Source organism: Equus przewalskii, chromosome 8 (genome assembly GCF_037783145.1).
Source record: "Equus przewalskii isolate Varuska chromosome 8, EquPr2, whole genome shotgun sequence".
NCBI classification, from domain to species: Eukaryota; Metazoa; Chordata; class Mammalia; order Perissodactyla; family Equidae; genus Equus; species Equus przewalskii.
In genome coordinates this window covers 46939534-46957735 of record NC_091838.1, presented here as the reverse complement: position 1 = coordinate 46957735, position 18202 = coordinate 46939534, and the positions used below count along the sequence as shown (strand labels likewise).

The window sequence follows — 18202 nt, the reverse complement described above, 5'->3', positions numbered from 1 at the left end:
TGTCTATGTCTTAGCATGTATAATTAGGGAAAACAGTTCTTACCTCATAACATTATTGTGAAAATCAAGTTAAATAAGTCAGGTAAAGTGATAAGTATTATATAATCTATTGTTAAAGTTGTTGCTATTATTAGCGCCAAGATGTGGTACATACAGCCAGCCATGGTGGGGTAGTGGTTAAGATTCAGGGCTCTCACTGCTCTGGCCTGAGTTTGTTTCCCAGTCAGGGAACCACACCACCCATCTGTCAGTTGTCATCCTGTTGTGGCTTTGTGTTGCTGTAATGCTGAATGCTATGCCACTGGTATCTCCAATTCCAGGAGGGTCACTTATAGTGGACAGCTTTTCAGCAGAGCTTCCAGACTCAGGCAGACTAGGAAGAAGGACCTGGCCACCCACTTGTGGAAAGATTGGTCATGAAAACCCTATGAAAAGAAGGGGAGCACTGTCTGATATAGTGCTGGAAGGTAAGAGGATGGGGTTAAAAGACTAGGCAGGGTTGTGCTCTGCTGTACACAGGGTCACCAGGAGTTGGAATCAACTCGATGGCACTAAACAACAACAAACGGATAAACACAGTTTTGGTGGTAAAAGGGCAGAACCCCAAAGCAATCAGCATTGTGAAAGGCATATAATAAAGTCTACATACAATGTTTTAAAGAAATCCAATCAACAAACCACCATGGTGTTATAAGCAACAGATGCTACTGAATCTTATAAAGAAAAAAAAAGGATTAAAAATAATTAACTCTTCCTTAAAATAATAAAGATCTCCAATTTTACAATATAAAAGTATCTTTAGGGGCTGGCCCTGTGATGCAGTGGTTAAGTTCATGCACTCTACTTCAGTGGCCCGGAGTTCATGGGTTCTGATCCCAGGAATGGACTTATGCAAAGCTCATCAAGCCATGCTGTGGCAGCGTCCCACAAACAAAAAAGAGGAAGATTGGCAACAGATGTTAGCTCACGGCCAATCTTCCTCACCGCCCCCTCCCCTGCCCCCAAAGTACCTTTAATTCCTAGTACCTTCATTCTAGCAAACAATCCTAATTCACTGATGAGAACCATGAATAGCCTGGGTAAGATGGCAGCAGCCCTTTACAAATATTATAGTTCACATTCAAGACTAATTCCTTTAAAAATGTTCTCTGTGAATATAGCTGCTTTTAGTTAAAGTAAACTAAAAAAATCCCAGAGCCTTTGTTACTTTTCTCTTCTTTATAAGTAGAAAAGAGAGATTAAAAAAAATCTGACCTTGAATACAATGCATTTCAAGGGAAAAATGTGACTGTATCCTTAACTAGAAGAGGAACCTTTCATCAAATAGCAAGCTTTTCAAAAAAAATGCTGACATAATCTTAAATTTGTAATAATTAAGGTGTAACAGTGGTAAGACTAGCAGGTTTCCAAGTAAAACCACCAGCTATAATTACAAAATATATTTTATGTTTGACATGAAATGCAGAAGCAATACCAAAACACTTAGGTTGCAAAAGATTATATCACCTCCTGTTCTGGCAATGAAATATTAGAAAGTGTAGAAAGTTTCTCAGTCATTACTCACCTGCTGGCCATATTCCATTCAAGGGCTGGATTTTGAGAATTTCTTTCACTCTCTGTTAGCACCCCTCCTGTGCCACTTTCCTTCTCTGGTTTTAGTTGATCCCATTGTGCAGTACCAATATTGATGGACTGCAGGTCTATTTGGTATTGTCTATCTTCAATTTCTGATCCAGGGTCTCGAAGAATTCCTAGGTTCAAGGCTCTCCTGTAAAAGCAGTGAAAAAAAGTAAATAGATTATAAATAAATATTCCATGTTTATTTTGTTCACTAACATAGTATAATTACCGTTTTTTTCTTTGAATTACTGAAGAATAAACTGGGTTAATCAAATCTATGAAAATTACCACATATTATGACTTGAAAATGTATCCAAAACTTATCACTTACAGTAATCTATACTATAATGATTTCTTGTGGTGTCCTCAGCATTGTACTGTCTTTCTAAGTACTTTCACATACATGATTTCAATCCTTGAGGTGCTGTGAGGTTCTATTATCATCTCCATTTTTACTAAACAGTAAATAATTCAGAGAGGTTGAAAGATTTAGCCAAAGTTACGGAGCTAGTATGTGACAAACAAAACTATAACTTAAATCCAGGTTTTCTGACTCAAAACCTAGTCTTCTTTCCAATGCTAATCACCGATCTTCCTCAGTCCTTTGCTGTCTTGTTAGGAAAGGTGATAGAGCCTTGTTAAACTATTTCACTCCCCTACCCCTTGTCTTTGGTTCTTTATATAAACCAACTGTCACATAGACTAAATTTTTGAGAAGACTACATTGTTTACTGATGTATAAACACAGTGATGATTACTGGCCCACATAGAGTTGGAACGTTGATCTTCCTAGACCCAAGGCTATGCAGATGAATAAAATTAGCAGTAGCTTAAAGCTAAATTAGAGAAAGTAAATGGTTAAATTTTTAATGAATCTTTTAGAATGAAAATAGCAAGGTGGTATGGTATGGTAGTAAGAACAGCATTCAGAGTTCTGGAGCCAGATAAACCTAAGTTTGTGCAAGTTTGGGAACTTTTTACAAAGTTCATTAATGCTTTAAAGTGAGTTATCAAAAGGATACTAATATTTGGCTATGAAAGATTCAATCAACACAAAAATTGAAATAACACAGAAGATAAAAATAGTTTTACTAGTGGAGATACTGAAAAAAGCTACAATTGCAGATATTAGAAAAAATACAATTAAATTACTTATATCAACTGAACACTAATGAAACTAATTAGTCAGGGGGGTTAACTAACTAACCTAATTAGTTTGGGTCCCAGTGTGAAAACTACAGAAAGAGGTAAGAATCTGATTAAGACTAGGCTTTGGCTAACCAAGCAGTGTAAGTCAGACCATATGCAGAGTCTGGCCAAATACTGATGGAAGGTGGAAGACTATTGACACTCAAGATGGCAGATGTCTGGGCCAACGCTCAGGAATGGAGATGGCATGCATTGGGCCAGGCAAGGTGAGGACTGAGGCTAACAAATTCAAGTGAAGAGGGGAGCAGGGAGAGGACTGGAATTGAATGAGCAGACAACTGAGGTGGGGAAGTATCAGAGGGAGTCAAAATAAGGTAACAGGGAAACAAACAAGCATTGGTCAAGAAGACATAGTAGGAGCCAGAGAAACAGAGACAGATGAATTCTCATTATTCCTAAGATAACAGCTGAACCTGGTTTTCTTTTTCTCTTTTCTAACTCAGAAAAACTACAGTCTAGGAATGGGTATGCAAAGAAAGGTGGCCTAAAGAATTACATGAGCCCAAGAATTGCATTAGAAATAGGGGCCATAAAATTGAACCATTTCAATTTGCCCTAATGAAGATAAAGAAAACAGAAATGAATGACGGTGCAGGTGGGAGGGAGAAACATTTTGAGTGTCCCTATTTTGGGAGAATGCTCTCATTTCATTTGAATATTGATGTAATTCTGCTGATTCTTAAAAGCCCAGCTCAAACTTCACTTTCTATGAAGCCTTTACTGACCACCCTTTTTCCAAACTCCCTCTCTCCCAAATCGGTGCTCTTAGGGTCTCTCTATACGTATAAGTCCAATAACTTGTCACTCCTTCCCAATATACCATAAATTTCTTTGAGTTGAGAACTAACTCTCCTATCAAGCAATCAGTAAACTCTGTTTCAATTCACTGATTTGAACTGACACAAGTGGAGAACCTATCTGCTCACAGCAAAAAGAACACACAGTCTTTAAACAGGAAATTTTTGATTCAGGTCCACATAAATTCTGACACACAGCAAACATCTTAGACAGTGGTGGCCTAGCCTATATTCCTAGATTACTATTCCCCATATAAAAGTTATGTTTACTTATTTAAAACTAGGCAATGCTTTCTACCTTTTAAACAAATTCCCTAAACACATTTTTAAGGTGAACTAGAATACTTTAAGAACCTTAAAGGAAGGAAAAGTATGTTTGGAAATATAATTAGCGTTATATCAAAAGGCAAACAAAGCAATTTAACCCAGGATTAACATCAGTCTTTCCATTTCCCTTGGCACATGGAGAAACTGCATAATCACAAGATTACAACCACAAAAACGCGGAGTTTCATCAGAGTTTTTCATTTAGGCTTGAAATTCCCCATATTTTGTCTTGGCCTTAAGTTGAGCTATATTCCTCCTATCATCTATCTGTGGAAAACATGACTTCCCATAGGCTCTTCCCTATGCAAAAGGAGTTTGTATATTGAGCAATAGCCAGATACTTCTAAACATGCTAATTTTAAAATTTCAAACTTTCTAAAAATCAAAATTGGATTTTCTTTTCTCTTTTTGTTTGCTTTTGAAATTAAATTATATATTTGCCTTTTTAACCTGACTTGAAAGATCAGAGAAATTTATAATAGTTGGGTGTATAAATCCAACTTAAAAGTTAATTGCAAAACCATTTAAATCTGAGTTGTAGAAAACAGGATAAGATTATAGCAAAAAATTCATGTGAGCTTTGGTCTCAGACTTTCCAATGATTATGAGCTTGGGGAAATTATTTAACTTCTCTGTGTTTTAGTTATTTCAATATTAAGATTAGAATAGAGACAAATAAAATATATGTCTAAAATTAAACTATTCATAAAGAGGCCCATTATAAATTGTATGACCATTCCTGAATTACATTATCTTACATGGTTCCGTATGAAAAGCATATCTAATCACGAACTAATCATAGGTGCACAGGCACCAAGATAAAACAAAGTTCACTTTTCTAATTACAAAAAAACTATAATGAAAACCATAAAGATAAATGTTCTTTAACATGTCCAGAGTCAACTGTTTCCAAAACATGGCATATTAGAAACCTTGAATGAACCTTCTGACTGAAACAACTAAAAGGCTTGGAAAAAACTTAAAATACCTTTTTAAACACATCTAAGAGCTGGCACCAGAGAAGAGAAACTGCAAAATCCCCCCAAAAAAGTAAAACCAGGAACACTAATAAATAGGCAGCCGTCAAAGCCAGTTTTTGCTCTTAAGTGTTCTGCTGAATCCTGCAGACACTGATTTTCTGCTCTGATAACTCCACAGGAGGAGATAAAGCTCAAGGCCCACCCAAGGTGATGAATCTACTCAATAGGAGACCCTGCATGTAAAGTGGGGTCATGAAGGGCTACCTCAGCAGTGAATGGGTGAAGTAAAAACAGTGCTAGTAGGGAGCCTTTTGGTGGTAGAACAGTTCTGTATCTTGATGGTGATGGCATTACATGAATCTACATATGTGGTAAAATTGCACAGAACTATACACACAAACACAAATGAGTGCATGTAAAACTGGTGAAATTTGAATATGCTGTGGATAGTAATGATGTCAATTTCCTGGTTTTGATATCGTGCTACAGTTATGCAAGAAATTATGCAAGACCTGAAACCATAAAACTCCTAGAAGAAAACACAGGCGGTAAGCTCCTTGACATGAGTCTTGGCAATGAGTTTTTGGATTTGACACCAAAAGTAAAATCAACAAAAGCAAAAAGAAACAAATGGGACTACAGTGACCTAAAAAGCTTCTGTTTCGCAAAGGAAACCATCAATAAAATGAAAAGGCAACCTCTGGAATACAAGAAAATATTTGCAAACCATATATCTGATAAGGGGTTATATCCAAAATATACAAGGAACTCATACAATTCAATAGCAAAACAACCAAACAACCCAGTTAAAAGATGGGCAAAGGATCTGAAGAGACATTTTGCCAAAGACATATAAATGGCCAACAGGTACATGAAAAAGTGTGTAACATCACTAATAGAAAATGCTAATCAAAACCACAATGACATAGGACCTTAAACTGTTAGGATGTCTCTTAGCAAAAAGACAAGAGATAACGAATGCTGGCAAAGATGTAGAGAAAATGGAACCCCTTACACAACTGGTGGAATATAAACTGGTATAGCCATTATGGAAAACAGTATGGAGGTTCCTCAAGAAATTAAAAATAGAACTACCATGTGATCCACCAATCCCACTTCTGGGTATATATCCAAAGGAAACAAAGCACTATCTTGAAGGGTCATCTATAGTCCAATGTTAATTGCAGCATATTCACAATAGCCAAGGTATGGGAAGAACAATGGTGTCCTTGGGCAGATGAATATATAAGAAAATGTGGTGCATGTGTGTGTATATATAACGGAATATTATTCAGCCTTAGAAAAGAAGGAAATCCTGTCATTTGTGACAATGTGGATGAACCTGGAGGGCATTTCACTAAGTGAAATAAGCCAAAGAAAGACAAATACTGCATAGTATCACTTATACGTGGAATCTAAAAAAAACGTCAAAACTCATAGAAACAGAAAACAGAAAAGTGGTTGCCAGAGACTGAGAGGTGGGGGAAATAGGGAGAGGCTGATAAAAGGGTACAAACTTTCAGTTATAAGATGAGTACGATCTGAGGCTCTAATGTAAAACATGGTGACTAGAACTGATAACACTGTATTGCGTAACTGAAATTTGCTAAGAGAATAGAATTCAAACATTTTCACCAAGAAAAAAAAGGTAAATATGTGAGGTGAGGTGATGAATGTGATAATTAACTTGATGGGGGAAATCCTTTCACATGTATATGTATATCAAGTCATCATGTTGTACACTTTAAATATCTTACAGTTTTGTCAATTATACCTCAATAAAGCTGGAAAAAAAGTTATATTGAGGGCAACTAGGTAGAGGGCACAATGGACTTCCATTTATATATTTATATATTTGCAACTTCCTGTGAATGTGTAAGTATCTCAGATTAAAAATTTTTTTTAAAAATGCCTTTCTAATGCCCATGCAGAAAGGGACAAGGTAACTTACCAAGTTATCTATCTTGACCTTTGCCTTAGCAATGAGTGAAGAGGAAAAAGAAAATCCCCCAATGATTTTGCAATCTCAAGGTATCACGTGGGGTTTGAGTTTCAAATCTGGTATGAAATCTGGAGAGGTAGATAGTGCCACCAGATGACAGGTAAAAGCAAAGGTAAAAGAAAATTCTCCTGAGATGAACTCAATTTCCACTCAAAGAATTTCTGAAGATTAAGTTCCAAGCAAAATGAGAGACTAACAGACAAAATTCATAATTCACACAAGATAATATAGCATCCTGAGTGAGACACAGCAGAAACAACAGACAGAAGAAATAGATCCTCAAGACTTCACAAACTGGCTTAGCACAAATGAAATACAAAATACTTGTTTGAAAGTTAAAAAAAAATCTTCAAACTACGAGCAGGACCAAAGAAGATATACAGATGGCAAATAAGCATACGAAAAGATGTTCCACATCAGGTATTAATAGGGAAATGCAAACTAAAACAACAAGAGATACCACTGAATATCTATTAGAATGGCCAAAATCTGGACCACTGACAACACCAAATGCTGGTGAGGACGTGGAGCAACAGGAACTCTCATTCATTGCCAGTGGGAATGCAAAATGGTACAGCCATTTTGGAAAACAATTTGGTGGTTTCTTACAAAACTAAACATACTCTTACCATATAACCCAGCAATTGTACTCCTTGGCATTTATTCAAAAAAGTTGAAAACTTATGTCCATACAAAAACCTGCACACAGATGTTTCTTGCAGCTTTATTTATAAGTGGCAAAACTTGGAAGCAAGCCAGATGTCCTTCAGTATGTGAATGGATAAATAAACTGTGGTGCATCCAGACAATGGAATATTATTCAGCATGAAAAAAAATGCTATCAAGCCAAGAAAAAACATGGAGGAACTTTAAAGACATATTACTAGGTGAAAAAAGCCAATCTGAAAAAGTTACATACTGTATAATTTCAACTATATGTCATTCTGGAAAAAGTAAAATTAAGGAGACAGTAAAAAGATCAGTGGTTGTCAGGGGTTGGTCAGGGGAAAGGATGAATAGGCACAGCTAAGAGGATTTTAAGGTCAGTAAAAATACTCTATATGATACTATAATGATGGATACATGTCCTACTTTTCCAAAGCTACAGAATGTATAATACCAAGAGTGAACCCTGAGGTAAACTATGGACTTCGGTGATTATGATGTGTCAATGCAGGTTCATCAATTGTAAAAATGTACTACTATGGTGGGGAATGTTGATAATACAGAGGCTATGTACGTGTGGGGAAGGAGGCATAAGGGAAATCTCTGTCCCTTCCCCTCAATTTTGTTGTAAATCTATAACTGATTTAAAAAAAAAAGTCTTTCAAAGAAAATATAAGCAGAGATCAAGATTTTAATAAGAACCACATAAAACTACAAATGAGAACAGAATTATTTACACTTAAAACTCAAGCAGACTAAACTTAACTGAAAAGATAATTAGCTAACTGAAAGAAAGATCCAAAGAAATCCAGAGTGTAATCCAAAGTGACAAAGAAATATTGTAGATGAAAGAGAACCAAAATACATGGAGGACAGAGGGAGAAAGTCTAAACTATACCTAATTGGAGATTTCAGGGAGATAATACAGTGAATGGGGAGGAGGCACTATTTGAAGAGATAATGTTATTCTACAATTGTTGAAAAATGCCACACCTTAGATCCAGGTAGCCTGAAGAATCCCAAGAATTAACGATAAGGAAGAAATTGCTAAATATGTGGGTAAAGCTAAACAAAAATTATCTTTAAATATTAAATGATGCCAAAATTGTGAGGAGAAAACAAGCTAAAAATAAGACACTGGACAATGATATACATAAAATAGAGGACCACGTAATTTCAGGTAAAGTGTTCTAAAGTCCTCATATTCTGGAGGAGGAAAACAAAGATATTGATTAACTTCAGACTTTAAGTAAGCACATTAAAATAGCTAGAGTAACTACTAAAGTAACAGACACTGAACATACAGCTTTTAAATAAATACAATAAAAATTAGAATGCAAGAAAAGAAAAAAATTTTTTAAAGTTGGAAGAATAACATAATAAAAAGAATAAATCCAAATGTAACTATAATCATAGTAAATATAAATGATTCAAACTGTTTGGTTAAAAGATAAAACTATGAGAATGGATTTAACAAATCACAGTTTTATTGTTTTTTATGAAACGCACCTAAAACTTAAGTGCACAGGAAGATTAGGAGTCAACAAATGGAAAAATATATACTAGGCAAATTGCCAAAAGACAGTTGGAGTAGTCATAGTGATATTTGACAACATAGACTTCAGGAAAAAAATTATTAAAATAGAGTTACTACCTGAATATAAAAGATCCAATTCGCCTACAAGTTAAGACAATCCTAAATTTATCTGTAATTATAACATAATCTCGAAACATATAAAAGAAAAACTGACAGATCTACAAGGAGAAATTGACAAACATATCATTCATGGTGGAAAATTTTAACTCACCTCCCTCAGTAACGGATTAACTAAGCACATCAAAAAAAGGATATATAAAATGTGAAAAAGATAATAAATATGAGGAAATGGACATTTATAGAACACAGTATCCAACAACTGGAGAATATATATTTTTCTTAAGTACATAGGAACATTTATAAAAATTGGTCACCTGATAAGCAATAAAGCTAGCCTCAACACATTTCAGTGAGTTAGTATCCTGTAGACTATATCCTCTGAGCATAATACAATTAAGTTCGATATTTTATTTAAAAAGAGAACTTGCAAAACTGCCCATTTTCAGAAATCTAGAAACATACTCCTAAGTTAGTCACTCACTGGTTAAAAAAAATCATAGTAAAAATTAAGAAATACTTAACAACAAAATGTTATGCATTAAAGGTTGTGGGATGCAGTTAAAGTGACACTTAGAGGGGAATTTATTGTCTAAAATGTTTGTTTTAGTAAATAAAAGAAAGGTTCAAAATAATAGGCTAAACATAAAAAAGGCAGAATAAACTCAAAAAAAAAAGGAAAGGAAATAAGAGCAGAAATTAATGAAATAAAAATGACAGAGAACATCAACAAAGCCAAAAATAGACAATCCTCCAGCATTCAAGGGAAAAAAAAAAGAGATAAAGATAGAAGGCCTAATAAACTATATTTGCAATAAAAAAAGGAAATATTAAGTATGATGCTGTGGAGACTGAACAGATAATAAGAGGCTATCAGGAAGATTTATAGGAACAAAGATTTTACAATTTATTGTGGAAAAAAATCTCTCCTATACTTACCACTGTTCCTAGAAGACATTTCTTATCCTTTTCACCATGGGATTAATAGAAAAGCTGTCCTCTCATTTCTTCCACCAAATATAACATCACTTCTCCTTTTATAGCTCTTTTTCTACATAAAAATGACTATTTAAAAACTATACTCTGACAGTATAAAACTGTTGGCAATATAACAACTGGTGAAAAGCAACCAAGTTCTTCCCTATTCCTTGCCTCAGTCAAGACTATGAAAACTATATTGCTCTCTCTAAATAGTCCTTTCTCCAAGGAGCTAACTTGCATCCCTTCAAAGGATATTTGGTGGGCACTGCACGCTAGGCCTCATGGTGACAGGCCTTAGGGATACTGGGTCCCTGTGTAGTCCCTGCCCTCATACAGTTTACTCACAGGCAATTGCAAAACAGTTCAACTATACAAGGTTAGGTATAGAAAGCAATTGGAAGCACACAGTAGGGACACCTAACCCAGATCTGGAGAGCCCAGGAAAGAAGAAGCAATGTTTAAAAGAGTTCAAAAAAGCCCAATCTCATTTCATACAATGAAGAAAGTATTTAGGCAGGGAAAAATGGGTTCAAAGGCCCAAAGGTATGAGAGAACAGCACATCCAGAAAACTTGAAGAGGCTCTAAATGGTTGGCATGAAGAGAGGCATGGAAGGAAATACAGCCATAAGCCTAGTAAGGCTTCAAGCCAAAGACAGGCCCTTCTTCACAGTGTCAGAGGCCCACACTAGGCCAAGCCTCTGGGGGTGAAGGGGTGTGGCCCACAGCTCAGGTTCATCTGGCAAATTAGCATTTTCTCCTCTGCCAAAAAGGTTACAGAAATTAGGTAGGCAGCACAGTAGTCAAGAGTGAAGAAAGAACTTTATGACTTCAGTGAGGACCAAAATGCCTAATATTAACAACGTCCACCTTAAAAAATACAATGAAAATATCTTAACAATAAGAAAAGCTTTACATTGTTTCATTTCCTAACTAAATTTTTCCTAGAAATGTTTGATATCACAAGCAGCAATCAAATTTTCTTGTCTCAAATTCTCTACTTCTAAAAGCTCTATGAACTTCGCTCTCCCTCCTTACTGCAGTCTTTAAAACCTTTTAGCAATTCAAATCAGGAAAGGGGGTGAGTGAAGATACCCATAACTTCCTTACCATTAACACAAAAAGCTGCTTTATTGGCTAAAATGTAGGAGTTATAATTGTAATTGCTTTGCCCTTCCGAAACTCATCTCCCATAGCATTTGAACCATTCAGCAGGTGGTGTAGGAGGAAAAACTAAAGTCTGCAAGAGTTGGTCAATAATATAATCATAAGGAACCAAAGAAGACTTTAAGTATATAACAGGAAACATAGCTTTAATGTTTTCCTTTTTAAATTGATTTAGTCTGGGTCAGGCCTTTTGTATGTTTACGTAAGGAACAGCTCATGTTGAACCATTTACTGCTCACTGCTGAACAGGCATATCTCGGAAACTCACTGTAAAGAAGTAAAATTCATTACTTACAGCTCAATTGAGATCTACAAAATGTTAAACAAGCCAGAAAATAGGAATGTAAAAAGAAGTAAAATTTATATGTCTTGATTAAATTAAATGTCTACACTTTTATTAGCTGAGTCTCCAAAAGTGACAGTAATTTTGAAAGTAAAATACGGCAGTGGATACAAAGGGTTGACCATTAGGCTGAGACCTAATGCCGATTTCCATGACCAATGACTTAGGGCAGGGTTCTCATCTTAGAGTGCAGAAGAATCACCTGGGGAGCTTGTTAAAAATGTTAAATTCCACTTGCAGAGATTCTGATTCTGCAGGTCTAGACTATGGCTGAGGAATATGCCCACTCCCTTATTTGTTTTTTTAATCTAAACTAGCAACCTTATGAATTCTAAAAACTGCTTTCTGATACTTAGAGCGTCACATCTCTTTGATTTGGAACATCATATCTCTGCTATCCAAACTGAGGGTAGCAGGGAGAAGGACGAGTAAATCTAGGGCTATTTCACTTATGAAACAGAGAAATTAATACTTGTCCAGCCTCCTTCACTGAGATGTTTAGAGGAAGAATCTCTCCTATTCAAGGCGAAGATCTTTGTTAATTCACTTCACCCTTGAAGGCTGGGTCAGTGTCCGTTTTCTCATCTCCATGTACTTAGCCACAGGCTTGGCACATGGTGGGTTTTTATACATGAAAGTTGAATAAATAACAAACATTCTTCTTTATTCCCTTCACTTCCCTTGGGGACTTTACTCAATTACTTTTTCTTTTCATAAGACCCTGCATCCCCCTCTAGCTACCACCTTTTCTGTCACATTCCCTTTTAACCAGAAGCTTACTTTTCTCGCAGTTTCTACTTCCTCACAATTTATTTTCTCCTCTTACCAAGAAAAACCAGGTGTCATTCCTACTTCTCCGCTGAGATTCTCCTGGAAAAGATCTCCAATTAATTTTCTAATTACTAGATCCAATGGATGATTTTTCAGTCATTAACTCGCCTGACGTTTCCGGGCATTTGACAATTCAAAATGGCAGTATTAACATGCTAGTGAATAGCACAGACTGCCCATTTAGCCTCGCTGGATCCATAATTCTAGCTGTCCACCTACCACTGAGAGCCTTCTAGGAAATTAAAGTTTTAATGCTTCATTTTATTCATCCTAAAAGTGAAGTCACTGAGGGGAGTCAAATGAGTTAGTGCATGCAAAGCAGTATCTGACACAAAGTAAATGATTAATATATTTGAAGCTATTATTATCACAATCATTTCCTTTTTTTTTTTGAGGAAGACTAGCCCTGAGCTAACATCTGCTGCCAATCCTCCTCGTTTTGCTGAGGAAGCCTGGCCCTGAGCTAACATCCGTGCCCATTTTCCTCTACTTTATATGTGGGATGCCTACCACAGCACGGCGTGCCAAGCAGTGCCATGTCCGCACCCGGGATCCGAACCGGTGAATCCTGGGCCAGCAAGAAGCGGAACGTGAGCACTTAACCACTGTGCCAGCGGGCCAGCCCCTCACAATCTTGCTCATTCTTGAAATTTTCCTCCTTGAGCTTGTGTGGCTCTACACTTCCTCAACTGTCCTTCTTTGATCCCCTTTAAAAAATTCCTTTGTTCACCCCTTTAATATTAGTGATCTTCAGGGCTTCATCTTCAGTTTTATTTTATGCTTTATATGCATTAAGTTGCACAACTGATTCACAAATGCCAGTATATGTACTTCTCAATTATATCTCCAATGAAGGAGATAGGTTTCCTAGGATTCCCTTACATTTTCTGGCCCAGTCCATTCCATGATGAATGGCACACATCTGCAAGACAGTTGGCTACCATTAAGGTTCCATGTTCAAGGACAATGCAGCATAATAACACTGTATTAAGAGCATGAATTTTAATGTCACAATTATACTCAAATTCTGGTTCTACCACTTATAACCTTTGTACCTTGGAGAAGTCAACTAATTCAATGCATATCAGGTTCCTCCATAAGGGATAATGGTACGTAGTTACATAGGTTTTCTTTGGGAGTAAATGTGGTAACTTTAGTCAACAAGCTTAGTATCTCTAAAATGACACCTGGTTAGTGTTATTACTACACTGGATAAGAAAGAGGCTGACTTGCCTGCTTTTGGACTGAATCCAATGGTCTTACTCTGTACTATAAAATCCAAAAGTACACTGAGGATACAGAGACTTCATTCTAAATAAATGGGCCCTATAATAAATACTTGAGTTGAAACAGAACATTATGTAAGAAAATGGTCTCTCTATATTTCTAGTCTAAGTGATAAATTAATACTAAAGCATTCATCATATATTTCACATTCTCAAAAGAAAGTTTATAAAAGTAAAGTAGCAAAAATAGTTATCCAATTATTAAATTATTTTATAAGAATTTCATACCTTCCAGAAACTAAAATTAATTTTTAATTAATACAAACTTTTCAATAAACAAGCAATTTTACATTAAATGGTTTAGGATGGGGCAATAATAAAACTCACCAATTTTTCAGTTATACAAATATTAAATGGTTCATGTGTACAAATCTACATGAGTATAAAGTAATAATGACATAGCAGTATTTACCAATTCTTTCCTTTTTGATGGCTGAATTATAGGCAATTTGATTAGAATACAAAATAGTCATCTCTTTCTGCTTGAAAATTCTCAAAATCTTCTCACTGGTTAACCAAATAAGAAACTAGATTTTCATAGCCTATCTTCAGGAAACAGGAGCTTTGAAAAAGTTTTTTTTTCTTCAGCAAACAGTCACAGACTTGAGATGGTAAGTCCTCATTTGCTCATTAATGTTATAAATGGGGTAATATTTGCAAGATGATTGAAGAAGATATAGCGTATACAATGTATGGTCAGTGTGAAAAGTATACCAAACTATAACAAACAACTGTCATCTCATTAGAAATATGTTCAAAAGAAATGTACTAACTGAATATGCACTGTATTGAAAAGTTTGTTGATGTGATCAAAGAAACCATGTGTGGTCTCAAAGAAATTACTGAGAAACAGACGTATTAGAATATGGAGACATGGAAATGCTATTTCAGTTTTGTAAAAAATTTCATTATGATGTTAATCTTCACTTATCAGAAAGTTTTTGAGAGCTTAGAATAAAAAGTAGTATGTATTAGGAGTCATATGAATTAACTAAGAATAAATCAAGCCAAACCAAAAAACCATTTCACTTTTTGGTTGTATTACCATGATAACAAATGAGAAAACAGCATCAATATTATGGAAATTGATAATATAAGATACGTATATGACTAAGTTAAGATACTTTATTATAATAGAGAAATACGAACTTGAAGAAAACATAGTAAAATGGATTTAGAGCTGGTTTAATACCAGATCCAAGTATTATCTATTTGAAGTCAGGTCTCTAGTAACATGCCAGAGGATTTGGCTCTATTCAATAGTTTTTATCATTAATTCAAATGAATTCATATAAATCAGTCTCACTAGATTTGCAGATGACAAAGTTGGGAAGTACAGCTAAGATGGTGAATGAGAGAATCAGGATTCTACAATCTAAAATATTGGAACAAAGAGTCAAAACTAATAAGATGAAATTTAACAGGAACAAATGCAAAATTCCACATGTAGGTTCAAATAGCCAACTCTATAAGCATAGAATGTGAAAGAGATGGCTTGACAACACTTCACATTAAAAAAGAAGGATAATGACAACAAAAGAAGCCTAGAAAAGGCAGGCTCCCTCATGAGAAAGAAAAGAACTATCAAAAGCATTGTCAAAAGTCATTTCCATTTTTAGCCTTTAAATTTTTAAATAACATAACACACCCCGCAACACATAGTATAAAGTTTCACAGGATTAGGCAATCTCTTCCTTATTACACTAATAAAATAGGCCAATTCTCAAATACTATTCTTTCATTAATATTCCACCATTATGTTTTAGAATGAGTGCATTTTATTTGCATAGACTTCAAATAATAATACATAGTAATTCATTGACAAAATGGGATCACAGAGATTTTTTCAAATTATTTTAACAATATATTACAGGTGTGTTTACATAAAATCCTCATGGATTTCTAAAACAAGCAAGTACTTGGCGTAAAAGTTAACTTCTTATATATATTAGAGTCCAGAATGGTCTCACTTAGCAGTGAACTTTATTGCAATTCCCACATAGGTGACTTTGAAAGACTAACTGTAAATTTAGTAAAACCCCTGCATTCTTTAGGTTTCTGAAGATGGTGATAAAATAAATAGATCAAATTTATAATGTGTCCTTATTGAGAGATTGTCAGACCTCCTACCTGCTTCTAATGTTTCTGTAACATATCTTTGGCACCACTCCTGATTTAGGATTCTTCTATAAAATCTACCATGGCTGCAAGTCAACTCCTATTATATAAATCATGAACCACCCAGACTTTATTCCAACTGTGCTAGCATCCGTTCTCATTCAGCTGTTTTTTTCATATCTTTAGTTTTTCTCATTTCATTTACTCCAAGCAACTGGTTTTGGTAGTTAACAGTCTCCTTATTCATTTCCAAATCCAGTTTGAGTATCCTATTTGAAGATTGCTATGAAATTCTCTTAGTGTTTGTACATTCCCTCTTTTTATACTTAGCAATCAATACTCATCATCTCCTACTCCTAAATTATGTTTACAAAAAAGACTTCCTTTCAGAAATTATCAGTTAAATCAGGATTCAGAATTGGCTCCCTTTTATTCAAAATCTCAGCTAAAGATTGTCAGCAATAATAATGGTATTTAAACACAATGGTGAGTAATTAAAAATGAGGTGTTAAAAGACTATTTAATGACTTGGAGAAAAAAATGTTTATAGTGTATCATTAAACAGGAAAGGCAGATTCTTTTTAATTTTCAAAATACCTTCTATAATAAGAAAAAACACTATAACTCTATAAAAGTATTTATAAAATGCAAATTGCAGCTGAATTAGTTGGACTACATGTACACTAGTCCTAATTCTAAATTCCCTGGGAAAATTTTAATAAAATTTTACCAAAGATATCTCCCTTTATCTTTTACCAAATTTATTTTTATTTAGTATTTCTCTAATTTAAACTTTTTTCTTTTTAATTACATTCTTTTATTCCACATTTCAATTCTCCTACCAAGTATAAAGTGCTTTGTAATGCAAAATACATAAATATACACATGATAGTAATATTAATACTACTACTTTAAATTTGTATACAGTTTAATGGTTTGCAAAAAACTTTCCTATATCATCTCAGGTAAATCACCACCCATAGGGTGCATTAGGTAGACTCCATTTTACAAATGCTGACGCTTTAGGTAAGGAGGTTGAGAAACAACCAGAGTTCAAACTGGAAACCACCCCTTCTGACTACAAATTCAGTCCTGTCTTGTCTCTTGTCTACACTTAACAATACGAGAACTGGTTTTCAAAATAAAACATAAGATTATACTTTATTAAAATGTATATGTGTGATACATAGTTGGGTAAAAAATGGAGAGATTGCAAATTAAACTTAATAAAGATAATATTTCGGAGAGTGCAGACTAGAGTGGATTTAAAATAAGAAATTTGATAACTTTAGATTTGGTACATTACAAGTCAACTCCTTTGTTAAAAAAATGAATCACTTTATATAGTTTATAATGTATAGAGTTGCTTCAGATCCACAAATATTTCAAAATTGGTCAAAAAGAATGGGGACCAGAAGTCAAATTTACATACAATAATCATTAACTCTGTTTATTTGTAAAGGAAAATAGTAGTTTTTAAAAATGCAGCAATAGTTCAGGAAATCTCAATTCAGGGTGATAAACATATGAATATCTCAACATGTAAAATAATCAGAATAAAGATGGTTTCTTTAAGCAAAGGAACCAATCAAGAATGTTATGGTGTTAAAAATATGAATATCTCAACATGCAAAATAATCAGAATAAAGATGGTTTCTTTAAGCAAACGAACCAATTAAGAATATTCTAGTCAGCAGTAAGTACATAGTATAACATTTGATTTAAAAATTTGGTATATTTTCTCTATGGTACATATAGTAGGGTAGTGTTTGTCTATCACCATACATTAGAGGGCACATATCTATATATCTAATTATATTAGGGCATCACAGTATTAAATTATTGCCTCCAGTTGTAGAGAGCAAATATTTTTCCTAAAGGGTCTTCCACTCACATCCAGTCATAAGACAATCCTGATTGTAGCGTCTAATACAACAGTATTAATGTTAAGTGTCTGCCAGAATGTAAAGCAATGACAACTCTCACACTCTGCTATTGGGAATGTAAATCTGATAGAATCATTTTGGAGAACCAATTGGTGACAACTAGCAGTGCTGAAGGTACGCATAACCTGACTTAGCAATTCCACTCCTATATATATCCCCTATAGCCATGTTGACCAATACAATAGCCACCAGCTACATGTGTCTATTGAAAATTAAGTCACTTAAAATTCAATACAATTAAAAACAGTTTAGTTCCTTAGTCACAGTAGTCACAGTT

The 18202-nt window shown here is 34.7% G+C and overlaps 1 protein-coding gene across 18 annotated transcripts in view; it reads right to left on the bottom strand.

Annotated features, from left to right (window-relative positions):
* VPS13B (vacuolar protein sorting 13 homolog B) overlaps positions 1-18202 on the bottom strand; it is a 777317-nt gene that overhangs the window by 277807 nt on the left and 481308 nt on the right. For all 18 annotated transcript variants that reach the window (XR_011543460.1, XR_011543461.1, XR_011543462.1 and 15 more), the window contains one exon: positions 1565-1768. Coding sequence is in view for 14 of the 18 variants with exons in the window: in XM_070631834.1 (XP_070487935.1) it covers positions 1565-1768 (204 nt within the window). In the remaining 4 variants the exon portion in view is untranslated. The remainder of the gene's footprint in view (positions 1-1564; positions 1769-18202) is intronic.